General features: G+C 37.1%; 2 protein-coding genes across 2 annotated transcripts; both read right to left on the reverse strand.

Moving 5' to 3' along the window:
• Window positions 1-448: 448 nt before the first annotated feature.
• Window positions 449-10,834, reverse strand: LOC128012821 (sodium/potassium-transporting ATPase subunit alpha-1). The gene is made up of 22 exons (XM_052595403.1): window positions 10,604-10,834; window positions 6,729-6,848; window positions 6,553-6,612; window positions 5,958-6,161; window positions 5,746-5,859; window positions 5,501-5,635; window positions 5,289-5,406; window positions 4,940-5,208; window positions 4,540-4,848; window positions 3,986-4,120; window positions 3,708-3,906; window positions 3,454-3,629; window positions 3,228-3,364; window positions 2,986-3,136; window positions 2,571-2,739; window positions 2,329-2,483; window positions 2,117-2,240; window positions 1,856-2,001; window positions 1,617-1,747; window positions 1,431-1,532; window positions 1,022-1,113; window positions 449-690 (listed from the first exon to the last, which is right to left on the reverse strand). Exons 1-22 carry the CDS (start codon window positions 10,613-10,615, stop codon window positions 662-664), a joined length of 3,087 nt encoding a protein of 1,028 aa, XP_052451363.1. The 5' UTR covers window positions 10,616-10,834; the 3' UTR covers window positions 449-661.
• A 2,653-nt stretch (window positions 10,835-13,487) lies between these two features.
• On the reverse strand, window positions 13,488-21,324 carry atp1a1a.4 (ATPase Na+/K+ transporting subunit alpha 1a, tandem duplicate 4). Its single transcript, XM_052595510.1, has 22 exons — window positions 21,168-21,324; window positions 20,895-21,008; window positions 20,718-20,777; window positions 19,856-20,059; window positions 19,622-19,735; window positions 19,395-19,529; window positions 18,915-19,032; window positions 18,564-18,832; window positions 18,168-18,476; window positions 17,888-18,022; window positions 17,616-17,808; window positions 17,350-17,525; window positions 16,922-17,058; window positions 16,684-16,834; window positions 16,422-16,590; window positions 16,180-16,334; window positions 15,702-15,825; window positions 14,353-14,498; window positions 14,125-14,255; window positions 13,932-14,033; window positions 13,749-13,840; window positions 13,488-13,630 (listed from the first exon to the last, which is right to left on the reverse strand). The coding sequence occupies exons 1-22, from the start codon at window positions 21,177-21,179 to the stop codon at window positions 13,602-13,604; spliced, it is 3,075 nt and encodes a 1,024-aa protein (XP_052451470.1). The 5' UTR covers window positions 21,180-21,324; the 3' UTR covers window positions 13,488-13,601.
• Window positions 21,325-27,962: the final 6,638 nt, after the last annotated feature.

Here is a 27,962-nt window from a genome sequence, read left to right on the forward strand (position 1 = left end):
TAGGCAAGTTTATTTTTTCTTTCCCACTGTTTTTAACACTCATGTACAGATTTATAGGGTATCCCTTAAAGTAATAATAAAAAAAATAATATATATATATATATATACATATACATATACACACACACATATACACCATGGTAACAAGTTTTTCAGCAAACATGTTACTATGGCTTATTGATTATTCTGGAAACCACTTACATTGCTTACATTTTTTTTTGCTGTTATAGCAGTAACAATAAAACGAGAAACTGAGATATTCTGGTGCAAACTATGGTCACCATGGTAAATTTTTATAATGGTAAAAAAATAAAAAAATAAAAATAAAATATGAAAAACACCTGACAAAAAAGGGGGGATTCTGGGCATGCACTCAGGCTCAGAGACCTTTCCAAATTAAACTGAACAAACTGAAGAATGAATGAAAAACAAGGAATTGACACAAATGTGGGACCTGACTGCAAGTTTATTTTTATAGTATACTTTTAAAAACCATGTATAAAATTGGTCCGGCTTCAGAAACAAGGCACACAATGTCTTGGTTCAAGATCTCAGTGTTTGTAACAAGCATTCCCTATATAAAAACATCCAAATAACAGGTTAAAATTCAGAGCAGCAAGACAACCATGCAAAGAAACTTGTGTGATGCAGACTGGATGCTTTAATAGTAGGTCTCCCTCTCCACCCAACCTATGACAAAAATATAAAATTCAAATTAGCTCAGCAGGACGTTTTCATGCATGTAAACTCTGATCTGTATGGTCTTGAAAATCCATCAATTTGGTGGAAAATTTTTTAAATATTCAACTGTTTATATGGGCACCGTTTTAAAGTCAAACACTGGCTTCTATCACGTGTTCTTCATTGAGAAGCAATCTCAGCCTTAACAGTGTGAAAAAAAAATTCCATCCAAAGATGGCGGATGCACTTAAAAATAAACCATTATTAAAACTTAACACAATACGCAAACAAAAATGATCCTCATTGTTATGAGGGATGATGCAATAAAGTATTTTCTTACCGCCTGGGCTGCGTCGGATGATAAGTTTTCGGATTTCATCATAAATAAAGATGAGGAGCGAGTAGGGGAAGGCGCAGAACCACCAGTTTGGCCTGGAAAAGAAATTGTACCAAAATTAATCACACCTGTTCTAGACAGCTGTTTAATATATTACATCCTCCCAGTAAACGCTCCTATCAAAATATTTAACCTAAAAATTATTTAAATATTGAACATCAGTCATGCTGAACTTTTTCTTTAAATAAATTAAACAGTAAAGCCACTATGCCAATGTTTTACATAGTGTTTGCATAATGCATGGCATAAACTCATGTAATGAATAACTAATTTTACACACATTAAAAACTATTTATATTGAAACATGTTCAGCTTTTTTTCCTCAAATGACAGCAAAACGAGCAAGACTCACTTCAGTGGGTACATTCTGAGGGCAACATCCATGCCTGGGCAGTAGGACAGGAAAGCTGCAAGAGCGGTTTCTTCAAACAGGCCAAAGATGAGAATCTTATTCCTGTAAACAACAGAAAATGCATAAGACTTGTTATCCCTGATTGGAGAGATTCAGCTTGGGTCAAATGATTGCCCATTTACTTACTTCATTCCTTGCTGGAATACAGAGTTTCTTCTGGTCTTGCAGATGATCAGATCGGCCCACTGCACGATTACAATACTGGTGAAGAATGCTGTGTGGCATGTGAACTCCACAATCTTCCTCTGCTCATAAGTCTGTAACGACCAAGAACACGAAATTAAAAAAAAAAAAAAATTAAAAATAAATTAAGAAAAATAAAAAAGGAACAATTATATGCCTACTGGTTGACTGAAAACACTCACCCATTGCTGGCCATAACTGTCTTCCAGGTCGTTGACTTGTTTGTCATCCCAAAGCACTCGAATGCCCAGCAGCGTCGATGGCAGGAAGCCATTTTCAGCCAAGATGACAAAATACGTGAAGAACCCGGCTAGAGCTTGAATCATTCCTGTGAAACAATGAGATTCAAATCACCAAACTCCACTTTATGCAATCGGTGGTAGAGAAGTCATGCACAAGAAAGCCTGCAAAAGTTTATGCTGTGAAGTATCCGAGACTCTCACCGATCTGACCGTAGGCTATGCTAATGAGTCTCTCATTTACAAGTTTGTCTGTTTTGGGGTTTCTGGGTTGACGCTTCATGATGTCACTCTCTGCAGCTTCATAGGCCAATGAAATGGCAGGAACCTTGACGAAAGAAGACATTGATGTTTATGCAACAATACGATAGGATGACCAATTAAGTGGTAAATTACCAGTCAAGTGCAGTTCTTACCATGTCAGTCCCCAAGTCAATGCAAAGAATGGTGACGGTACCCAAAGGAAGAGGGATGTTGGCAATGATGAAGAGGAGGAAGGGGGTGATCTCAGGGATGTTACTGGTCAGGGTGTAGGCAATGGACTTCTTCAAGTTGTCAAAAATCAGCCGGCCTAAAGTGGAAGACAAGCTTGAGAAACAGGTCTCCAAATACCCTTCAGAATTCTTCAGTCAATCAAGTTCCCAATAACATGTCATACCTTCTTCTACTCCAGTGACAATTGAGGCAAAGTTGTCATCCAGAAGGATCATGTCAGCAGCCTGTTTGGATACATCAGATCCAGCGATACCCATAGCCACACCAATGTCAGCCTTCTTCAGAGCAGGAGAATCATTGACACCATCGCCAGTTACAGCTACAATGGCACCCTGTGGGACAAACAAATGGATCTTACATCATATCGTAGCATGCCTAAGTTCTTGTCCTAACCAGCTACAATTGCAACAACATGTTTCGTCAATAGTTTGGTTTCTGCTATAACTTTATATGTTCCATTTCAGTGTGGACAGAAGTTACATCTTGCATTGCACCAACCAGGTAAAGTACCTACCTCTTATCTTATCAAAATGACCTGGTGAAGTTTTGATTGATCGGAGATTGTAAAGGCTACTAACCTGTCTTTGGCAGCCTTCAACGATAATCAGCTTCTGCTGAGGAGATGTTCTGGCAAACACAATTTCTGTGTGGTGTTTCAAGACATCATCTAATTGCTCTGCGGAAAGATCCTTCAGGTCACCACCATGGATCACACAAGCCTTGGCATCCCTTCAAAAGAACATTAAAAACGAAATGAAAAACTGGACGCAATAAATCCAGGCAGAAACATCCAAACTGAGGAGGAGGAGGAATCCCCTACCTTGGGTTGACCTCATTAATAGGAATGTTCAAGCGAGCAGCAATATCTTCAACGGTCTCATTGCCCTCAGAGATGATGCCCACTCCCTTAGCAATGGCCTTGGCTGTAATTGGATGATCACCAGTAACCATGATAACCTAAAAAAAGAGATTTTGTATTAGCATTTAATATGTTTTTGGTTGTTTCTTAAAAACAACCAGCAGTTATTTGTATGTCTATGAAGTACCTTGATTCCAGCACTCCTACATTTGCCCACAGCATCTGGTACAGCAGCACGAGGAGGGTCAATCATGGACATAAGGCCAATGAAGCACAAGTTCTCTGTGGGGAAGTTCACCTCTTCTGAATCGAACTGGAAGTCCTCAGGAAACTGATCATCAGGAAGATTGAAGTGGCAGAAACCTGTGGAAAATCAAAATCTAGATGGAAAGTGCAGAATGGAAACACGGTTTAGAAATACAACTTAAAATGCTAAATTACCCAGCACTCTTTCTCCAAGGCCACCAAGTTCCAAGTAAGCATTTTGGAAGGCGTCCTTCATCTCATCATCAAGCAGCTGCTCTTTTCCTTGGATTAAAATAGAGCTGCACCGGTCCAGGATCCTCTCAGGAGCACCTTTCATTACTAGCAGGTGTGTGGATTCAGTTTTATTGCTATTGGGGTTCTTATGGATGGAGAGCTAAAAGGGTCATAAACAGAACATGTCTGAATATCTGAATTTCATTCAAAGGCTTGACCAAAGCAGGAGGTGGTTTTACCTGGTATTTGTTAGTGGAGTTGAATGGTATCTCTGCAATCTTGGTGTATTTCTCTCTCATCTCTTTAACCGACCCACAGCAGAGCTCTATACACTTCAGCAGGGCAGATTCTGAGGCATCACCCGCCACGTCTCTCTGTGAGAAGAAACAGAAAAGCATAAGAACAAGGAACGGTCTAAAAAACAATTTTTTTAAAACAACAACACAGGACTAAGAAACACTACTGCATTTTAAAACAGCTTAAATGATCCATGAAATGCAAGGCAATTTAAGGTAATAGTCCAACAATTTCTCCAATTACAAAACAAGTCAGAATCAGTAAAAATTGGATGGAGTTTACAGGGAAACACTGTGTTCAGGTCAGAGGCTCTAGGGAGATCATGGGGCTCAAAGAATCCCCAGAGGCAAACAGCCAAACTAAACACGAGCAGACAGACATGGCTAGCATGTAGTAAACAACCTTCAGATGGCATCAGTAACATGCAAAGACTACTGCAGACTTCGAAAGGGATGGTAAATCCTTTGACTGACTTTCACAAAGCATCAACACATACCTTAAGAATTGGGACATTTTCTTGTTCTGCAAGGAAGACTGCACGGTTGCAGAGACCAGCAACACGTGCGAGCATGGCCCAGGTAGCAGAGCTCCTGTCGAATGAGGTTCCACTCTGGTTCTCTGTGGTGTCTGCTTCATGAATCTGGTTGTCAAACCACATGTGAGCGACGGTCATTCGGTTCTGGGTCAAAGTTCCAGTCTTGTCAGAGCAAATTGTGGAGGTCGAGCCGAGAGTCTCCACAGCTTCAAGATTCTTCACCAGGCAGTTCTTCTTCGCCATACGTTTGGCAGTCAGAGTTAGACACACCTATAAAAAAAAATATATAGAATAAAAGAAAGGTCTGTCTACATTTGAGTTTACAATTAATCTAAATTGTAGCAATGATTCTGACACTTACAGTAACAGTAGCCAGGAGACCCTCTGGCACATTAGCAACAATGATACCAATCAGGAAGATGACAGCTTCCAACCAAGTGTAACCAAGGATCAGGGAGAGAATGAAGAAAGATACACCCAGGAAGACAGCCACACCAGTGATGATGTGGATAAAGTGCTCGATCTCAATAGAGATGGGAGTTCGACCAACTTCAAGACCAGAAGCAAGAGTGGCGATACGACCCATGACAGTACGGTCACCGGTGTTGATGACGACACCTCTGGCAGTACCTGAAAGAAAAACAAATAGCAATGAAAACATCAACTTTAATGGACACAAATTTGACTCCCACAAGAACTTGTTGCTGTACCTTCAACACAGTTGGTAGAGAAGAATGCAATGTTTCTGGTTTCCAGGGGATTGTCATTGGAGAAATCAGGAGCACGAGTCTGGGGCTCAGATTCTCCAGTGAGGGATGAGTTGTCCACCTGGAAAGGACGAGATCTTTCGTGATTCCTTGTAGACAAGGAATGTACCATTGGAGAAGGCCCTTCACCTTGATTCATGGAAATGGCATTTCACCTTGCATCCATGAGCAGAAATGACACGCAGATCAGCGGGAATTCTGTCACCACCTTTGACTTCAACAAGATCTCCAACCACAACTTCTTCAGCATTGATATTCTTCTTTTCACCATCACGGATAACCAAGGCTTGCTATGTGACAAAGTGGAAATTCAATTCAAATCACGAAAGGAAAATAAACTGACCTTTTTTATATATATACATATAGACACACACACAAACACAGAGGGAGCCATCAGTACCTGAGGGACGAGGTTCTTGAAAGAGTCCATGATCTTTGAGCTCTTGGCCTCTTGATAGTACGAGAAACATCCAGTGACCATCACGACAGCAGAGAGTACAATACCCAGATACAACTGCACAGGACAATGGAGGAGACGTAAGGAATACTGCTAAAACAAAATTTAAAAAAAAGACAAACCCTTAAGAAACACAAAAATGGATTTCTTCTTACGTTATCATTGACAGGTTCCTCCTCGGAGGCTGCCTGGATGCCGTAGGCAAGAAAACAAAGAATGGCTCCAATCCAAAGGAGAGTGGAGAATCCTCCAAAGAGCTGCTTGCAGAACTTGACCCATTCTGGGGTTGTTGGAGGTGGAGTCAATGCATTAGGTCCATCACGTGCCAAGATTTCCTTAGCACGATCGTTTGTCAATCCCTGGGGAAAGGGATGGATTAGATAATTAAGTTATCTGTTTTTTGACAGTCGATGCCGATATTTTGGAAAGCAGGGGGGCCGATAGCCGATATGACTTTACAAATTATTATTCTAAATATTTAAAATTTGCAATCACTTGATAGTGAATTAAAAACTAAATATGTAAAATAAAATTTTTAGTCCCACTTCCAACACATCGACAGAGCAGAAAAACTTATCGGCCGATGCAGATATTTGAAAAATGGCGATATAGCGATATATCGCTAAAAATATCGGCTTTAGCGATATATCGGTCGACCACTAATCCAAACTGAGAGCTTTATGCCATTACACTTACAAAACAGAGTCTAAATTGTCTTTCATTTCAAATTTAATACAGAAACAGACTTACCCTATTTAAATCAGTGCTGTATTTTCGGCTGAGTTCATCCAGGGTCAGTTTATGATCATCCTACAATAGTTAAAAAAAAAGAACATTGCACCATCTCATCAAAGACCAATGGAATTGTTGTGATTTTTTTTTTTTTTTTTGCCAAAAGGTGTTTTAAAAGAACTAAACTGACTTACCAAGTCCACCTCTTTTTTGAGTTCATCCATATCTTTATCCTTGTCTTTCTTTCCCTTGGGCTTTGACTTCTTGCCCCCCTGCTCAGAGGTGGCTGCCAGCTCATATTGCTCTCGACCTTCCTGTGGTGGAGCAAGCAAAGAACAACCATTAAATCTTTTGTGCACAGTCTAACAAAAGCATTTTTCCTAAAATGCAAACAGAGCTCACAACAAAAATTAGCATTTTAACCAATTTGGTTGTCAATTTAAATCAGCTTAGCAATCAACAGGCTCTTTGTTTGAAAAATGATGCGTCAATTGATCAAACAATTTTTACAAATTACTAAAAAGAGAAAAGCAAAGTAGCAAAAAGGACCATAAAAAAAAAAGTTAAAGCCTACACATTTTCAGAAAATTGCTAACACTAATACTTCTGACAAAATTTCTAAAACTCTTATCATTAACAGTCAATTAACATAAAATGACAGATTATATCATTTTGATCTGCCATCTGTTGCTACAGAAAGCAACCATTTAAAACATTTTTTTTGACAGCTCTGATGACTTCAGATCATCTTCTAAAGAAACAAGAACTTAATGCTGCATCTTTTTTTTTTTTTTGCAGGTCTATCCATGTCCTGATACAAATCTGCACTGGACTGGTTGTTTTCTGTACACGAAAGCAACAGACGATGAAAGTGACCAGAAACAAAGAGCTCGACACCTATACTGCCCAACTGAACATGACAGCTTACTTCAAGCACTTTCACATCTGGGTATGCTGGTTAACTTAAACGCTTAGTCATCACATCTCATATGCATATAAGCACTTTTCACATCATGCACGTGTGTGGAAAATGTCACAAGGTTGAAAGAAAGTAATGAGGGGAGGGGGAAATAAATCAACCATAGCAAATCCTACACATATTTACATTTGTGGAGAGAATATTCTGGATTATATAACTTTTTTCAATTCTGTTCTTTCAAGTCTTTATCTTGCACATGAGCCAAAAATGGCTTGCTCGAACATATCACTCCTCTCATACTGGGACTTTGTCCTGTTGCCATTGGAAACAAAGCCACACCTCTAGGCTCGTGAATGGGTTAAGTCACGTGTCAGACCCAACATGGTTTTAGAAGTGGCAGGGGAGGGTGTAAAGAAAACATGGTTTACACACTCCTCCACACCAGTCACAGGGCAATTTGTGCTGAAGTTTTTTTTTTTTTTTATAAACTCAAACAGTTTAAGAGCACAGACAAAAAAAAAAAAGTGAACAAAAGCATACAGTGGGGTCCTAAAGTGAAATTGCTTCTAGTTAGCATTTTCTCATGTGACATAAAATATATCATTCTATTTAGCATAATAATGGAGAAAAAAAAGAAAATTATGAAAAATAGTGAATGCCTTGGTATTACACATTCATGAACAAAATCTGATGATTGTGTTTTTCCAGCATGATTTCAGAGGTTCCAAAGAGCATCTTGAGCTTCAGTGGAAGAAAATCTGACCATCTGAAAGTCACATGATCAGCAACACTCATTTACTTACATTTAACCTAAAGATATTATTTTCAAAATCCTAAAAGTGACAAATTTACAAGATGGTCTGAAACATTTGGACCTTACTGCAATGTGTGAAATAAACATCTGTGCATTTTGGAAAACTCTGTCTTTCTCCACTGGGGGTGGGAAAGCAGCAATTACACGGAGGTAAATGCACGTTACGATCTCATAGTTCACTGCACCAAAAAAGGTAGGGGGGCCCCTGAGACAGCCTTCGGGGTCAGTGGGGAGGAGTGGTCAGCCTCTGTCAGATGGGACTCTCAATGACAAAAGGTCTCACTAACACATAGTGAGTGATGAATGGAAAGAATGTTAAACTTTTCGGAGATGGAGCGAAAGTCTTGGATTATATACACACTCAGGGGAGCGAGAATACAGCTGTGGTCAACACCTGATGCCGGTCCAAAAACACACAATATACTAACATTTTTGTATGAAAATATAGCTTGCGCTTTAAATAAATTAATAAATAATAATAAAAAAATTACTCTAAATATAATCAGATTTTCACCCCCTTCAAAGTCTATGGTTGCTAGAAATGGGTATTACCATGGCATATGATACTATTTCTATACAATGTATATGAATACCATAATTGATGGTATTACTATAAATTTCATCATGGTAACTCCATAGTACTTCAAAATGTAAAAAAAAAAAAAATCAGCATTTCATTTAGACTCTTTATTATGCTCCAGAAAAATTCTATATTGTAAATGCTGTTATTTCATATCAGTCTCTTGCATGCAAACAGCAACCGTGTGTCTGCAGAGGCCAGACATCTGCCCCACTGCGGTGGGATTTGATGGGGATGGGGCGTAGCTCAATGCACCAAACATGCGGATGGCTGTTTGCTCTCCACCACATGGAAAACCCTGGGACTGAATGCATAATTCACATTTACACTGGTTCTCAAAGCCTCACATCAGGGAGTGGCATTCGGCTCTCACGCAATGCCTCTGCATGCTGGAATCATATTAGGAGTTAATGAACCCTACTCCAAGCAAATCATAAGATTATGACTGAATGTGAAAGGAAAAAATGAAAGAAAGCGTAATTAAGATCCAAGCATATTCATGCAGACAATGGGGAATTTTACAGTTCCTTCCAGAATATAATTTAAGATTAATGTCCATAATTCGGGATTGTGGGACACAAAGACGTGTTTTCATAGCAGTGACCGCGTTGAAGTGAAGCGTTTATTAAACTAACTCAGCCTGCTCCACTTAATAGTCCTCAAACCCGAGACAACTTTATCATGTTAAACTACTACGCCCTAAAATAGCAAAAAAGTGAAAAACATAAAATTAAACAACTGCACGATATCGCCATTAAATAAACGAGTAACTACATGATTTTACATTAAATGGTTAAAATCTGGCTTTTTTTTTTTTTTTTAATCTATGTAGCTTGTGGTAGCAAGAGTTAGCGTAACTTTTTTATCTTCTGTATCTCAGTGTTTAAACTGACTAATTAGTTATTAGTTAAAGGGTTTAGAGTTTAAATGTAATCACTATTATACAGTTAACTTACGCGATACATCTCGAGACTTCCGTATCAATAAGCGAAGGGTTGGAGTATTTCAGAGGGTTTAACTCAGCCTAATGTATATTTACAGTGTTTATTTAAAACAAAATCGCGGACAATTTTAAAGTATGCGTCTCGTTCAATGTTTTAAAGTAAAGGGGAGGTTTTACACCAAATATTTAAAGTAAGCGCGTCGTTCATTTCGAGGTTTAAGTTACCCGGTTAAACAGTCCCACTCAGAAACACGTTGTCGGACCAAACTAGAAATGTTTTGTCGAACTAGTTAAAGAAACTTACGATTTTTCTAAGAGCTGCTATAGGCTACATTAGGACAATTCAGAGCGATTATCTTGTAGCATACACGATTACTTCAGTTTCACTATGTAAAATTCCCGACATTGACTAAATATATCTTCTTCGACAAACAGGCCGTTCAACATCGCGGCCATAGAAGAGGAAGTATGCGTGTCTGCCACATTCCTGAAATCTTTGTAGTAAACGAAGAACGTCTTAAAATAAGAGTTTGCCTCTCTTTTAAGGCCACAATCTTAAAACATGTTGCTCTGTCGGAGAAAACCGACTTCATGAGGTTTGGGTGAACTCTGGCGCGCATTTCATTCATTTAAGCGAAACCGATTTGAAAATCTGCGGAAGTGTCATACTCCGGGAAGCCATTTGGAAACTAGCTCTATTTGCCAAAACATTGTTTTCAGCAACTTTAAAAACCATTTGTTTAAACATAGAAACAATTTTGCAAATTCCTAGAAATCCTTCAATAATTAAACGATAAACAGATTCACACTTACTCCTCGTCCCATTTTGTTTCTTTCGATTAAAAACGACCACCGGGCTTTAAAAGAAAAAAAAATCCAAGTTTTTTTTTTTTTTTTTACAACCAATTAAAAGTCTCCAAAACCGTTTTCTTTCTTCGTTGGGGGGTTTCTCTCCCCTCGGTCACCACTCGCCGTGTGGCTCCGCCGAACACGTCACGCAAGCCGCGCTACAGCAGCGCGCGGCCAGAGTTTATATATAGTGCGGTTTTCACTTCTGACGTCTACCCGGATTGTCATGGTAACGCAGAAGAAAAGGGGCGTGGTCTGCATGGAAGATGAGCGCGCGGCTGGGGGATTTTCAGACTTTCACCTTTGATCATTTTAAACAAATGTATTGCTTTTCCATATCATTGCCGATTGCCTTTTTGTTTGAGCTTATCTTTGTTGAATTACTGGTTGAGAAACCGTCTCGAAAACTAATATTCTGATAGAAAATCCGGTTTTATCTTGTAGCTGTGTTTTTAGACTGTGGTTTGTAGCTCGTGAATGGCCACCGTGTTCTGAAACGTCAAACCTCAGTAAAGCAGCTCTCAGCTGGAGGTGTTACAGTGGGTAGATGGTTTACTGCTGGTCTGCCATCGTGTACCAGCTAATGATTCGCTTAGATCAGTTAGAAACCAGTTCAGCTCTGATTTTCCAGTGTTAAACTGTATCTGTAAGTGCACAGAGATGATATGGTTGCATGAAATAACCTGCTTATTATGGAATGACCGTGTTCTTGTGATTTCTACATCTGACATGTTCTTAAAAAAGTAAGCACAAGCACGTTCAAGGTATTAAGCAATTTAAAAATCGTGATTTATGAACTATGAACCTTATTTTGTATTATCATTGGGATTAATTAATATACTAAAATGCTAGGATTTCTATCATTTTGGATATCCTACATGTGAGCTCATTTTGAGCTAAACCTGATTAGGCTATTTTTAGTCTAGTTTCAACTCTAGTCTTCAACTTTGTTAATTTGAGATTGTATTTCATTTTTTTTTTTCTTTTCTTCCAGGATTATCCTCATTAGAGGGATTCTGCTCATTAAACACATGTATCGGGTGTGTTGATGATGGAAATTGACCAGCGCTTTTGAACCGGCACCTGCTGGAGACTGCATCATCAAAGTAGGAGAGCTAAAAATATCTTGAATTTTATTTACAAGCTGTGGGCTCTAGCCTATAAATGTGTTGTCATGGAAACCATCATGTCACCCTCTAATTTTAGACAAGAACAATGCCCTCTAGTGGTAGAAGTGAATTCTGATGAGGCTGATCTAGTACAATGCTTATCATGTGCTATGCGTTTTTCATCTTTACACAGTTTCTCACTATTTATTTTTTTTTAAATGTCAATTAATTCTATTTTAAAAACTTGTTGCTAAGTTTATTTTGCTTTTAAGGGAAACGAAAAAAGGCTTCCCCTATTTTAAAAGTATTTTAATGTATTTTATTTATTATTATTATTTATTTCATTTTACATTTTACACTATATCAGCATGTTCTATATTCAAAGCTACTTCAACATTCAGACAGCCCAGGTTTTGTTTTTATTTTTTTTAAGAAAAAAAGCTCTTTGTGCTTCATGAATTATAAATATTAGTAAGGATTTGACTCTTTGCAGTTTTGTGGTATACTATATATATATATATATATATATATATATATATATATATATATATATATATATATATATATATATATAATTTTTTTTTTTTTTTTGCAGATTTTTGGCTACTTTGAATAACCTAGAATATGACATATTTTCAGTTGTTTCACACTTTTTTGTTACGTATATAATTCCATATATAATTCCACATGTGTTAATTCATAGTTTTGATGCCTTCAGTGTGACTCTACAATTTTCATAGTCATGAAAATAAAGAAAACTCTTTGAATGAGAAGGTGTGTCCAAACTTTTGGTCTGTTCTATATATATATATATATATATATATATATATTAATTTATGGACAATTTCATGCTCCTAGTGCCCCTGTTGTGCTAAAAAAAAATTTATATGAATTGAAATATACTTCAGAGATATTTTACTCATAAGAATTTCTAGGGGTGCCAGTAATTGTAGCCAACATGCATTGGAGAAAAAAAAAAACATTATTTCATAATGTGAGTTTCCCCCCACTTTCAATTGCTTTGTGAAAACTTTGCAGATTTATTTTCACAGCCACATATTTACCAATGGTGCTAATATTAGTGGAGGTTGCTCTCTCTCTCTCTCTCTCTCTCTCTCTCTCTCTCTGTTCTTTATTCAATGGAGATACTTTTAGTTATTGCTGTCTGCCCAAGCATTCAGATTTTATTTGATTTATTTAAATTGAGAGAGGAGATTTCAAATGTAATTAATATGTCACATTGAGGTAAATCAAAGACAATAACGACGTCACCATCATGAGTGCTTTATATCATGGTGGAGCATCCAGTCGACTTCTATTGTTCTTAAATTAAACTAATTACAGTTACCTCTGAAGTTGGCAATTTACCTGATGAGAATATCATTTAACTAATCAGCAACGGGATTAAAGCTCTGATCTGATTTGTAGAAACAAACAAACTCGCCATCTGTATTCCAATAAATAAATGAAGAAATATATATATATATGTGTGTGTGTGTGTGTGTGTGTGTGTGTATATATATATATATATATATATATATATATATATATATATATATATATATGTGTGTGTGTGTGTGTGTGTATATATATATATATATATATATATATATATATATATATATATATATATATATATATATATATATATATATATATCTTGGCAAAATGTCATTTAGGTCACTATTTTCATTAAATCTTTTCAGATTCATAGTGCATAATGAAGACACAAATGCAAATTCTCTTCTAATTTGACATATTTATTGATTGAAAATGACCAGATTCTGTATCATTTTGAAAATATCACAAATAATGTCTTCTTGCATATGTTTGCAACAGAAAGTTTTCTTCTTTCAGTAATATGTTTCTTTTTCCACCCAGCCTGAAACAAATAAGAAGACATATGAGCGCTTGTTCATTCACTGCAAGATCACAAATAGTCCTATGAAAGTTATCAACATCAAAGTCTGCCAGCATCTGTTAGGAATATCTGTTTTTACCTCCTGGGCTCCGTCTAAGGATGTATCTTCTAACCTCATCATAGACGAAGATGAGCAGCGAGTATGGGAAGGCACAGAACCACCAACATGGTCTGAAACATAATACCAAAGTTAAATTGGGTTTTCAAGTTCAGCTAGCCCATTTTTTGCTGCAAAAGACTAGTTAAAGGTATGTCCACTTACTTGAGAGGATACATTCTCAAAGCAATGTCCATGCCTGGACAATAGGACAAGAAAGCTGCCAGAGCAGTTTCTTCAAACAGACCAAAGATGAGGATTTTGTTTCTAGAAAAGAAAAGTTGTGACACATCCTATTAAAACAACCCAGTATAATGCCTTTTGCACAATTTTATGGCTGGACCCTTTGTTTACATACCTCATTCCCTGCTGTACAATGGAATTCCTTCTGGTCTTGCAGATGATCAGATCGGCCCACTGCACAATTACAATGCTGGCGAAGAATGCTGTGTGGCATGTGAACTCCACAACTTTTCTGCGCTCATATGTCTGGAAGAATAAACAGATGAGCCATATTTACATGACTGATACCTCACATTTGCTTGTGTTATAGAAGTTTTCCTATTTATACAGTTGTGACACCTACCCATTGCTGGCCATAGCTATCTTCCAAGTCATTGAGATACTTATCATCCCAGTTGACTCGAATTCCTATTAAATCTGAAGGCAGGAATCCGTTCTCGGCAAGAATTACAAAGTAGGTAAAGAACCCTGCAACTGCTTGCATCATACCTAGAAATAAGTTTGATGACATTGAAATTCAAGTTTACAGGGTCTGTCAGTAGATTTAAATAATTGTGTGTAACCTACAATCAAGCCCTTGTTTTATTTGAATGTATTTATTTAATGTACAGCATTTATTATTACTTTTTATTTTATTTTAGAATTCCATTACTTAATCAGTCCAACCAAGATTTGTTTTCTGAGTTTTGTGGTCTAAAGTGATTGAATTAGGAAATACTTTTCTCTAAATTTGTGGCAATATTTGCAGCACTCATGATTTTGGTTGTGCTTGAAAATATAATATATAATATAGGAGTATATAATATATATTATAACATTTATATTACTTTTCTGACCTCAAGAACACACAAGAACATGTTTTTCTTTTATATATTGTCTAAGGCAAAATAAAAATGAAAAAATCTGACTAGAATTTCATTATTTCGGATTTTAAAGGGGTCATCCGATGCCCATTTTTCATGCCCAGGGTCTTAATAAAAAGTAGATTATTCAACAGACAATGAAACAGCCACTTTTTAGTTGTTAAAAAAGGGTGCGCTTGTTCAAAACAGTTCGATCCATCACCGACTGTGCTAATTTACATCTAGCAGTTCTGTTTTGTTTCCGTCGTAAATTCAGTGAAGCAGATAGTTACTATTCTCTCCAGAGTTTATTAGTCATGTTTTGGTAATGGTACAGTTCACTTGGAATCTCAACGGATAAAAAAAGTACCAGGTACCAGGTACTGTACCCAGTGGAAAAACACAAACAAAAAATGAACCATACCTTGCTGTAACATGCAGTAGAAAAGCGCCAGATTACTATGTTTTGTCTATTACATTAATGCACTGACTAAAGATATAGCCACACTTCTTGGTTGTCATGCTTGCTGGCATATTTGTACACACAGATGATTTAGAATTTCAGAATATAGCTGTTTATCAGCATGGATTCTCTAATGAAATAAAACCAAATAATCCATAACAAAGATGCTTTTGCAGCTAGCCTGCTGCAGCTGCACATTAGTAACATCGAAATTGTTTTTAGTTCGTAGGTGATATTTTGTACGTTAAGCTTCCATAATAATTAAAGGAAATGCTATGGTAAGAGTAAAATATAGTACACAATAGCGTACTCGTTCAAAACCTGGTCAAAGAATGAATATAGCACTAACAGTAATAAATTACTGTTTAAAATAAAAAATATGCTTACCAATTTGACCATAGGCTATACTGATTAGCCTCTCATTCACCAGTTTATCGGTTTTAGCGTTTCTGGGTTGTCTCTTCATGATATCACTTTCAGCAATTTCATAGGCCAATGAGATGGCAGGAACCTGTGGAAACAATAATCAACAAATCAAAATATAGCTGCAGCCAATTACAGCATGCATTATGCCACCAGAAGCAAGCATAGTCATCTAAGTAAAGCACAGTTCCATAGGATATTTTAATTTTAAAATATAGATTTAAGCCACAATTTTAAGTCAATAGGTTCAACGGATAATATGTAGAACCATTTATTTACATTTTTTACCATTTGGGCTCTAGGGGCTGGCAAACAAATAAAATGAAGAAAACAAACGTATAGACTAATCTATACAATATGTGTCTATACCCCTTCAGTGTTTGGCCCCGGATTCCCATAATGGAATATATTCTGTAGCAGTAAAATGTGTCCTTTCACCTACCATGTCAGTCCCCAGGTCAATACAGAGAATGGTGACGGTACCCAAAGGTAAAGGAATATTAGCAATGATGAACAAAAGGAAGGGTGAGATCTCTGGGATGTTACTGGTCAGGGTGTAGGCAATGGACTTCTTCAAGTTGTCAAAAATCAGCCGGCCTAAAGTGGAAGACAAGCTTGAGAAACAGGTCTCAATATACCCTTCAGAATTCTTCAGTCAATCAAGTTCCCAATAACATGTCGTACCTTCTTCTACTCCAGTGACAATTGAGGCAAAGTTGTCATCCAGAAGGATCATGTCAGCAGCCTGTTTGGATACATCAGATCCAGCGATACCCATAGCCACACCAATGTCAGCCTTCTTCAGAGCAGGAGAATCATTGACACCGTCGCCAGTTACAGCTACAATGGCACCCTGATAAGAAGAAAAAATGCATTACAATTGTATCTGCCGGGGATGAAATTGTCTAGGATCAATAGGATTGGATAGATAACTCTCTTATGGTACCTGTCGTTGACACCCTTCCACAATAATCAGCTTTTGTTGTGGAGAAGTTCTGGCGAACACTATTTCTGTATGGTGTTTCAGGATATCATCCAGTTCTTCTTCACTCATATTCTTCAGTTCACCACCATGGACCACACAGGCCTTAGCATCTCTAGAAATACAGTTTGTATTAGCAGGCTTCTAGAGCAAATTCAAAACTTGGTTTCTTTAAATGCTTTGTTTGAGATTGTCAGTATACCTTGGATTGACCTCTCCAACAGGGATGTTCAAACGTGCAGCAATGTCTTCCACAGTCTCATTCCCTTCAGAGATGATACCAACACCCTTTGCGATAGCTTTAGCTGTAATTGGATGGTCACCAGTAACCATGATAACCTGAAACAGAAGATTTTGAATTATAATTTGATAAACTCATTGTATATACAACAACTTTGAACAAAATTGAATATGCTGCAAAATATTCACAGCATATTCCACAAATGGATCTTGAACCAAGAATGACTTCTTGATTCAAGACCCTTTACAAATAGCCTTGTTTTTTGGATGGTCACAAGTAACCTGTGATAGAAGACATAGATGCTTGATCATCTGATTCATTTAATTCAATATAGGTATAATGAGTAAATATAATCAAGCCATCAGTCTTGAATCAAGGTGAAACAACACCTTGATTCCGGCACTCCTGCACTTGCCCACAGCATCTGGTACAGCTGCACGAGGAGGATCGATCATGGATATAAGGCCAACAAAACACAGGTTCTCAGTAGGGAAGTTCACTTCATCAGAATCAAATGCAAAACCCTCGGGAAATTGGTCATCAGGTAGGTTAAAGTGGCAGAAACCTTTTAAAAAGGACACAATCATTAGTGTACATAGTCATAGTTTTAACTGCAACAAAACTCCAGAAGATGAACTTCATAAGACGGGTTTACCCAGCACTCTTTCTCCAAGACCTCCGAGTTCTACGTAAGCATTTTGGAATGAATCTTTCATTTCATCATCCAAAAGCTGTTCTTTTCCTTGAATCAAAATGGAGGAGCATCGATCCAAAATTCTCTCAGGGGCTCCCTTCATCACCAGCAGGTGTTTAGACTCTGTGGAATTGGGATTCTTGTGGACTGAGAGCTAGAACAAAACATATTAGGGGCTATTACTAAGGTCAGTCAAATCTGTAAATATCTATAGAATAATTCAACAAAAATACCTGATACTTGTTGGTGGAGTTGAAAGGGATCTCAGCAGTCTTTGTGTACCTCTCTCTCATTTCAGTTACTGAACCACAGCACAGCTCAATACATTTCAATAGGGCAGACTCTGAGGCATCACCAGCTGTGTCTCGCTGCAAAAGTATATTTCTTTTACTGATAGTGTCTTGATGATGGACATACATTTAATGGACTTTTACAAGTCGCTCTAAACATAAATCATCCAAAATGTTTCTAAAAATAATTTAAAGTACTGAATATTGAGATACTCAAGCACACCTTAAGGATAGGCACTTGGTTTTGATCAGCAAGGAAGACTGCACGGTTGCACAAGCCAGCAACACGTGCTAGAGCTGACCAAGTAGCAGAGCTCCTGTCAAATGAGGTTCCACTCTGGTTCTCTGTGGTGTCTGCTTCATGAATCTGGTTGTCAAACCACATGTGAGCGACGGTCATTCGGTTCTGGGTCAAAGTTCCAGTCTTGTCAGAGCAAATTGTGGAGGTCGAGCCAAGTGTCTCCACAGCTTCAAGATTCTTCACCAGGCAGTTCTTCTTCGCCATACGTTTGGCAGTCAGAGTTAGACACACCTAGATGAAGTTACAAGTTAAGTTATAATTCTTGGCTCAAAAGAAGTGTACTTTGGCTCTAGAAGTGTACATTGAACTCTGTCTTACAGTTACAGTGGCAAGGAGACCTTCAGGTACATTAGCAACAATGATTCCAATCAGGAAGATGACAGCTTCCAACCACCCATATCCAAGAATTAGGGAAAGAATGAAGAAGGAGACACCCAGGAAGACAGCAACACCAGTGATGATGTGGATGAAGTGCTCAATCTCTTTAGCGATTGGTGTCTGTCCACCTTCCAGACTGGAGGCAAGAGTGGCGATGCGACCCATGACAGTACGGTCCCCAGTATTGATGACAATCCCTCTGGCAGTACCTTTGAACATTGTAACTATTAATTACATAATTCTGATGTTGTTTTTGTTATCCAACACAATTCAGCTGTTTCATCTTTGTACCTTCAACACAGTTGGTAGAGAAGAATGCAATGTTTCTGGTTTCCAGGGGATTTTCATTGGAGAAATCAGGAGCACGAGTCTGGGGCTCAGATTCTCCAGTGAGGGATGAGTTGTCCACCTGGAAAGGTAGAACACCAATAACATCCAAGTTGGTTCAAGATAGCTGGTTATTATTGGTTAGGTCTTGGTTTAGCTTAGCGTATTGAATACTGCTCCTGGAGGGCCCCTGTCTTGCAAATATATATATAAACTTCCAGGAAGGTGTATTTGGGGCAAGCTGGCGTTAACCTCTATAGGACAGTGGCCCTCCAGGAGTATGTTTGGAGAGCCCTAGTCTAGCTTGTAGACCAGCATAGACAACTTGTTCACCAACAAATAATTCGCTGACTTGAATAAAAAAATGGTGAGGATGCCAGCATACCTACATCCCTTCAGTGGGAGTATGTTACTTTAGCGATTCTGATAAGCTTTGTGTCTTACCTTGCATCCATGCGCAGAGATGATACGAAGATCAGCTGGGATTCTGTCTCCACCTTTGACCTCCACAAGATCACCAGCTACTACCTCCTCTGCATTGATGCACTTTTTCTCTCCATCACGCACAACCAGGGCTTGCTACAAAACCATATTGTATTAGAATTTAATGATAGAACGTGTAAGTAAAAGATGCAACGTTTTTTATCAGAACACCTTTTACGTTTCAGTACCTGAGGAACAAGGTTCTTAAAAGATTCCATGATTTTAGAGCTCTTGGCTTCTTGGTAGTATGAGAAGCATCCTGTTATTATGACAACACCAGCAAGCACGATTCCCAGGTAAAGCTGCAAAATCAAACAGGTTCATAGTGGGGCAAATCATGCTATTGAAAATTGTGTGATTCACTGTTGTTGGTATAAAAAATATTTATGCATAAATATGAAAAGTTTTTTGTTCCACTGTACATTGTCATTAGCAGGTTCATCTTCGGAGGCAGCCTGGATACCGTACGCCAGAAAACAAAGGATCGCACCAATCCACAGCAGCGTTGAGAACCCACCAAAGAGCTGTTTACAGAACTTGACCCATTCTGGAGTTGTAGGAGGTGGGGTTAGGGCATTGGGCCCATCACGAGCTAAGATCTCCTTTGCACGAGAAGAGGACAAGCCCTGCCAAAAATAATAATAATAAAAAAATAATAATAATGATATTATAATTTGTTAAAAGTTGTTGCATGGTGAGTTAAGCTTAAAACATATATTTAAGTTTTAAATATAAACATGAACTTAAGATGGAGATTTTGTAGAATAACTAAAAAGGGGGCATGCTGTCCTCGAGGTGTTGAAGTTTAGTGAAGGTCAGGGTGGGGCAGAAGATTTGATCCAGGTGGGGGTGGAGCAAATGGCAGTGCCGCACTTGCTTATGTCAAGTTTCGTTCCAGGACAGTTGAGAATAAATTACTCAAATAATATTATGCACATAGGTTTTAAATCCATATATATTATTTGCAAGTACTTGTATTAAAGTTTTCCTTAACAACATATTATCCGTTTCAATTACATAATTATTTTGACTTGAACATGCCTGCTGGTAAACCTCTTACACAGATGGCGTATATAATTTTTTTGAGTAAAAGAGCTTGATTTGACAGACATATTGAGCTTAAAAATCAAAAATTTGAAAGATTTTAAATGAGGTTACCAAATTTTATTATATGCATAATAACAACAATAATTAGTGTCATTCTAAGAAGATAAAAGATGCATGTGATTTCATATGATATCATTTTATATACACAATGTTTCCTAAAAGGGTCACTAAGCTCACCCTGTTCAGGTCAGTGCCGTATTTGCGGTGAAGCTCATCCATTGTCAACTTGTGGTCATCCTGATAAAAGCAAAAAGAGCCTTTAAATCTTAGTTTCCCACAGAAATGACTATTGTTAAATGAAATGTTAAAAGTATTTAAAAAAAAAAAAAATGCATTTATATATGAATTTCCTACCAGATCCACTTCTTTTTTAAGATCGTCCATGTCCTTCTGCTTGTTTTTCCCTTTTTTTGGCTTTTTGGCTCCATCCTCTGAAGTTGCCGCCAATTTGTACTTATCATTCCCCGTCTATCAAAAATAACGATACTTAACATATGCAACAAACACATTAACTTATTTAAACAAAGCAAACAAGAGAGAGACATTTAAAAAAAATAAAATAGAGCAACAAAAGCAAATGTGAAATGCAACTGGCAGTATAATAAATCATAGCCATAGCCCACTCACTCCAAGCCCCATTTTCCTTGTTTAGTTCAATTTAAAATCTAGAGCTTTTTGGTTTTAGATGTTGTAGTCCTTCTGAAAGCCTCTCTGGCTCCTGCGTGTCCAAGCAAGGTTCACACAGTTTATACCCTGCCAACTCACCTGTTTCAGGGCGGAGTTGTAAGAAGATAAGGGAGGAGTTTAGGCGGCTGTCATGGAGCTTTAACATTTATTCAACCTTCATCCATAATGGTAGGTCATGTCATTGACATCTCCATGAGGAACGAGCTTACTCAATATTTGAAAAGACCTGTGGTAGTTTGCACATAACAATTTATCATAAAACTTTGTGTGCACTGATTTGTCTTTAACACTGAATCTGTCTGCATTTATAAATCATTCATTAGTCTGACACCACCTGATTTTTATGGCTTTTGGCCGTTTCTCCATATCAAAGATAAAAGATGAATGACTGTGTAAACTGTGTCCTTTGACATTCAACACCCAGTAATAAAACTGGTTAAATCAAACTACGCTTTTGAGCTACAATCTCATACCTCAAGAATTCTGAATGTTAGTTTGGCATACGTTTTGTTCGTGTTTTGTAAACCTCTCAGTATCTATTCTCTGTCAACAGTGGATTAAGTTTAGTCTGTATTTATGCTTTTCTACAGCATTCCACCACTTAAACGTCTGTGAGAATGAATTGCACATTTCCTTTTGAGCTTCCATCCATTTGTTTGGTAAATACTCTGGGAAAACCAGGATCAGCTAGTGCTGCAGCTCAGAGAGGCCTATAAATGACAGCATGTGTTAGGAAGATGGGAATGAACTGTGCGCACATTCAAGGTGAAATCAGGGTTGTGGGAATGTCAACAGTGGCGATCAGACTCTCAAGCAAATTCAAGCAGAAATCAATGGTGCTGGTTTTGTGGTTACCTTTTAATATTTATTTTTTTCCTCATAAAGGTCTGGCACTCATTAACTTGGGATCATGAAATGGCACTTTAAAGCAGTTGTGCAACCTCTATTAACGAAGCAGTCCCGTCTCTTAAAGGAAACATTATATACTAAAGTAGGTGACCTGCCCTTGTGTTACTTAGAAATCACGTGAATAAGACATAATATGTTACTTTGTAAGAAACAAGTGCGCTAGTCCATTTAAGTCTTTGGAAATAGCAATTCCTGGATCAAATCACACAAGGTAATAGCTAATAATACCTACAAACAGTGAAAACTATCATTTAGTAAACCGGTTCCAGTGCTTCATCCAATAATTGGTCTGTCTGATACAGGGATTATTCTCAAAATGAAAGGACATTGTGCTGTAGTCTTTCAGTGTACACATAAATGTTTAGGGGGAAGGGGGCAAAGGGCTCACGTGATTACAGCAGTGGCTCTATGTGAGCAAAAATGGCAAATGAGAACTTTAGTTCTCTGAAAGGAGGAAAATGCAATCGAATCTAATCTTTTGTTAGTAATGTCTGGCCCATAACATAATTTGTTGTTTTGAACAGTTGAAATAAATATATTTTCCCAATCAAAAAGTATAGAACATAAATATATAGTCATAAAAATATAGTATTCTGCATTGGCTATATTTTATGTTCTTGCAAGGGTCTCTCAAAGTTGATACACGATCCAATGTTTTTAAATGTTACTATTGTTTCAGAATATTTAGAGAACATTTACAAGTAACATTCTCTTGTTTCCTTGTGTGTTTGTGTGTGTGTGTTTAGTCACCCCAAATTAACACTTTGCAGTCTTTCTGCCATTTCTTTCTTTCCAAAAGTACTGATGTCAGCATTGTAAGTGTGCTCTTGGGAGCCGCTCATGGCCATGCAGTATAAGGACTGTAGAGTGTCTCTAAGAGCTGCTTACTTTCTCAGACACGCAGCTGTGAGCACGGAGGGAAATGTCAGCCGCAGACAGAGAGAGAGAGAGAGAGAGACGGAGGCAACAGATCAACAGAAAAATAAACATGACAACTGTGAAAGAAGGCAGTGTCTCTCATGAAGAACACTGCAGAAATCAGCAAGAATAGGATTTTGGAAGAAAGTTGTCACGTCTAGTATGTCAGCATAATTCAATGTCATTATAAAAGTCTATTCATACATCTAGGAATTGTTGGGCCAAAAATGAAGAAATGAATTTCCTCACCCTGTCAATTCCAAACCTGTATGACTCTTTCTTCTGAAGGATGAGGAAAGTGGAATGGGATGTGTGCTGTCATTGGATCATAACGGTAGACAATGTTTGCTATATTATTTGTCTTTTGAAGCTTGAGAAGAAAATAGAATAAAATGGTCATTATTTTGTAGTGGAATCACCCCCGCTGAAATACAACAAACGTGTGGATTATATTTTAAATAACCATATTTTTGGAATAATCCAGTGAATAAATATTCAAATGAAAGGTGTTTAATTTAATTCAAAACAGAAGGTAAAACAAAATAAAATGAATTTTTTTCTAGCCATATATATATAAATAATCACATGCTAATATCTGTTTTTGGTATAATACAGTGAATTAATTACTCAACAAATGAAAGGTTATTTCGTCCCCTTGGAATTATAAGGTTCTATCTGACATTTTTGTCAAAATTGATTTATTCACATATTCTTATTCTGTGACAATTTATTTAAATAATGTGATGTTTCATTTTAAGTTGTGTACATTTTGGGATTTTTTATTGAAAAAACAAAAAGGTTCTATCTACAGAAGTCTATGGAACACAAAAACTTTAAAGCTCAATATCTCAAAACTACTCAGAACGCAGATAGAACCTTATATAACCTTATATAATTCCAAGGGGACGATTTGACTATTTTCAGACTGAAAAAAAAAAAGTTATAAAAGTGATTTAAATGTAAAAATCTAAATATGGTCAAAATCAGCACCACATTAATATTTAATAAATGGTTTATGGTTTAACTCTATTTTCATTGTTGTTATCATGCGTAAGTAACGTCTGGCATCAGTACCAAATACAGCCTCACGTTACATAACACTTGAGTTCAAAACAGGACTTAGGTTATAAAACAGACAGTTCTACCTTTAAATACGGATTAGATGAGCAATTTTCAGTACCCGTAAATAAGTAAACTCTACTTTGTCCCTAACAAAAACACGTTCAGCCACATGCGGACTCATTCAGCTCTTGTGATGTCACACTCTACATATTCATCGGCTGACACAGTTCGGTTGTTGTAAGATAAATGGTGAATTGTGAAAGAATTGGGATTTTTCGGTGTACTGCTCCTTTAAAACGTCCATTTCTAAGGTACCTGTAATCACATCCCCCCCAGACTGTGGATTTTTCCTCAAGGAATCATCGGGTTACGAGGCCCTGGAAAAATCTCAGCACATACTGTCCTCTCTGGACAGGGATAAGGGATATTATTGTGTGTGCAAGGCTCACAGCATGAGAGAGACCATTGTTTCCTCTCAGAGCTGAACGAGAGCTATTGGGACAGAGGAGCGGAGAGGAGAGGGAGAGTAGTTTTACCTAACGGAGTCACAAAGATTTGTGTCTCCAGGGTTCAGGTTCCCAGACATCACCCCGCCCCCGTCTGCCCACTTTGTCCCTGAACAGAATTTTCCACTCGTTTCGGGAAGACACCTACATTCATCCACTTCTCATCCTCTCATTATACAGTTGCCTATAGCAAAAGCAGACACTAATTTTGAGGGATTGTGCAGAAATAGAGTGAATAACTCATCCCCAAAAGCCCACCAGAATAGATCTTTATTTATCTTCTTCACTGTTGCAAAAAACAGAGGTTAAATTACATTTTGAATTTTTCTGCAAATAAACATCTTTTCAATAATTATACCTTTTAAGCAAAACAATTAAAATGTCTTGTGACTGTGTATTTTGGCCCACGTAGAATACCATCGAAAGGCTTTGGGTCAGGAAGATGTTTTCTCTTTTGAAAAAAATTAATTGTTTCCACAAAAATATGAATCTGCACAAAATCACATTTCTGAATCATGCAGCCTTGGTGAGCATTAGAGCCTTATTAAAAAAAAAATAAAAAATACCAACCACAAACTTTTGACCAGTAAATAAGCACCTTCACGGAGAAACAAGCCCACATTTGCTTTATTGAAATAAATAAGTAAATAAAATACAAAATCAATAACAATTTTAGAAGTAAATCAATAAAAAAGGAAAAGAAAAAGTAATGTGCAAAAATAATAAAATGTTAAAAAATATATATGGTTGTGACTATAACATTACTTAAAGGTTACACAAACATTTCTTAAAATGTTCAAGTACAAATAACACAACAACATTTTGAGAATGATGTTCTAAGAATGATTTCTTTCAACATTGAGAATATTCATCAAGTACGTATAACATCTTAAGGAGCAAGTCGATCTCAAAATGTTTTCTCTCAACGTTACAAGACTGCATATCAGATATTAAAAATGTCTGTTGAGAAATGTCTTGTGATGACTGGGAACACTAATCGAACCCATTTTTCCCAAACACGTTTAAATGAATTGAAATGAACTCATAAGAACTTGAAACAAAATACATTAGCCAGCTAATTTATGTACATTTCTTATTTTATTACGCTCTTGAAGCTTGACCAGTTTTGCCCTCGAGATGTCTTTGCTTACCTATAAACAGCAGAAACGCACAAAAGAGTAACACCAATATCTAAACACAAAATGGACAGTGAAAGTGAAGATGGCAGGTTGACACAACAAACGCAAAATGTCACACGGGGTCATGGAAATGTGTTCTTCCGAAACCATTGTTAAACATTGGCCCATATGGTCTCTCTATTGAAATCAGGACTGTTCAGCCCTGTTAGCGATTAACAGAGGTATATAAGAGGCTATAGGATTACATTAAGAGACCTCATGAATGATCGGATCCAGAACTCAAAAGGACTTCATACAGAACTCCATGTGTGAAGTCTTTCAAGCAGAAGAACCTCATAAATTGGTACTGATCTGCAGTTGACTCCTGGATGAAGCTTAAAACCCAATGTGAACACACTGACCATAAACAAGTATGTCATGTTCACATGGGAACATGTAGGACTCGCTGGATTGTGGTCTACAGGAAACACAAACTGTATTACAGTTTGCCAGAGCTCTACATTACCAAGCTTAAATGGTGCCAACCAATCTGGGTGAAAATAAATTTAGTAGAACGTTGTAAGAAACACTTTTGTTAACATTTAAATAATGTTCTAATCACAACAAGAAAAATACAATACAATACATCTTTATTGTCAACCATGGTTGAAATTAGTCTTTGACCACACCAGACACATACAGACACATATACAAAACATATAAATACCATTATACTAAATCACATAACTTTTTGATTCATAAATCTGATCGCAGAAGGTACAAAAGATCTTTTATAAATATTTGTCTTTGCTCTGAGCATTAAAAATGGCCTCCCAGAGGGCAACAAAACAAATGTACTTTTAATATACTCTCCGCTTTCCCAACACACCCAGCTTACTCTGTGGTCTGCCAATGATTTTATTAACTGTGTATAATAGTGACTCTTGCCAGATTCCTTTTCTGCTTACAATTTAGATGCCCATATCATGAAGTAAAAATATAGGTCAGCACACTCTCCACCAACTGTTTCTCCGTATTAGACATAGACGTTGCATGCATTTTCTCTAAATATTATTAGTGTTATCTACAAAAACTCAGTTTACTTTCTACAGTATGTGTGCCAAGATATTTAAATTCTCAACCATCTCAGCCGGGTAAACCTGTATAATTACCAGCAACATCTTGCTCGGATCATCTTGATTTCTGAAGGATCATGTGACAGTAAAGACTGGAGTAATGATGCTGAAAACTCAGCTTTGATGTCATGAATAAATTACATTTTAAAATATATTGAAATTGAGAACTGATATTTTAAATGCAAAACAATTAAATAAAAAATATATATATACTAATATTACTGGCTTTACTGTATTTTTTTATAATAACTGCAGTCTTGGTGTACTAAAAGACTAATTTAAAAACTTAAAAATCTTAAAGAGCCCAGATAATTTGACCATATGTATGTTTGTTAGCATTTTATGTTAATTCTTTATGTCTTCTTTGAGCTTTGCTCTTGAACAGTTTTGCCCTCATGGTATCTTTGCTTACCTATAAACAGCAAAGATTTAGAATTTCAAAAGAAGGAACACAAATGTATGAAGTCAAAACAGAGAGTGAAAGAATTACGCTGCAGGTAGCCGCTTCACACAGGATCACAAGAAACGACAAGCAGATTATTTGCCACACGATGATGGAAAATCTACTTAAAACACAGTTTTTCCAGTAATTATTGCTTAAAGGTTAAAGCAGCAGAATGTGGCATTCCAGGGGCGACAAGATCAGCTGCTTAAATCAGCAAATGTTTAAAGACACTTTTAGGTTTTGACACTAAGAGTTATAGATCCAAATTTACCCAAGAGATAACATGTAAAGAATTTTTTGTCATCTATTGTGAGTTTTCAGAGTTGGTCAGGAAAGTTTTGGCTACTGAATGCCAAATACAGAAGTAAAGTCTGACCACTTCATAAGAGTCAAAAGATATATTTATTCACTGGATGTCTAATTCTGTTTTCCAAACTTATTATTAGTTCCACAAAAATAGGCATAAAAAAGGCCCAATGCCCAATTAGCATGGCAGATTTACAATTGAAAGAAAGGTAGCTCAATATTTCAAATGTTTCAAAGAGCTTTGTTCCTAAAAACAGATATAGATGGTAAAGGCAGAGAAGCACAGCTGCATTAGGTGTGTTTTAGGACAGATAATGGAGATTTCTTGTGTAATA

The sequence above is a fragment of the Carassius gibelio genome, chromosome A1 (assembly GCF_023724105.1).
Source record: "Carassius gibelio isolate Cgi1373 ecotype wild population from Czech Republic chromosome A1, carGib1.2-hapl.c, whole genome shotgun sequence".
Lineage (NCBI taxonomy): Eukaryota > Metazoa > Chordata > Actinopteri > Cypriniformes > Cyprinidae > Carassius > Carassius gibelio.

Excerpts from the sequence above, each read along its gene's own strand:
- LOC128012821 (XM_052595403.1), bottom strand. Across the intron at positions 6,613-6,728 it reads TCAAAAAAGAGGTGGACTTG|GATGATCATAAACTGACCCT; the intron begins GTAAGTCAGTTT and ends TAACTATTGTAG. Across the intron at positions 3,365-3,453 it reads GTAGGAGTGCTGGAATCAAG|GTTATCATGGTTACTGGTGA; the intron begins GTACTTCATAGA and ends CTCTTTTTTTAG.
- atp1a1a.4 (XM_052595510.1), bottom strand. Across the intron at positions 19,530-19,621 it reads TTAAGAACCTTGTTCCTCAG|CAAGCCCTGGTTGTGCGTGA; the intron begins GTACTGAAACGT and ends ATGGTTTTGTAG. Across the intron at positions 17,526-17,615 it reads TCTTGGAGAAAGAGTGCTGG|GTTTCTGCCACTTTAACCTA; the intron begins GTAAACCCGTCT and ends CCTTTTTAAAAG.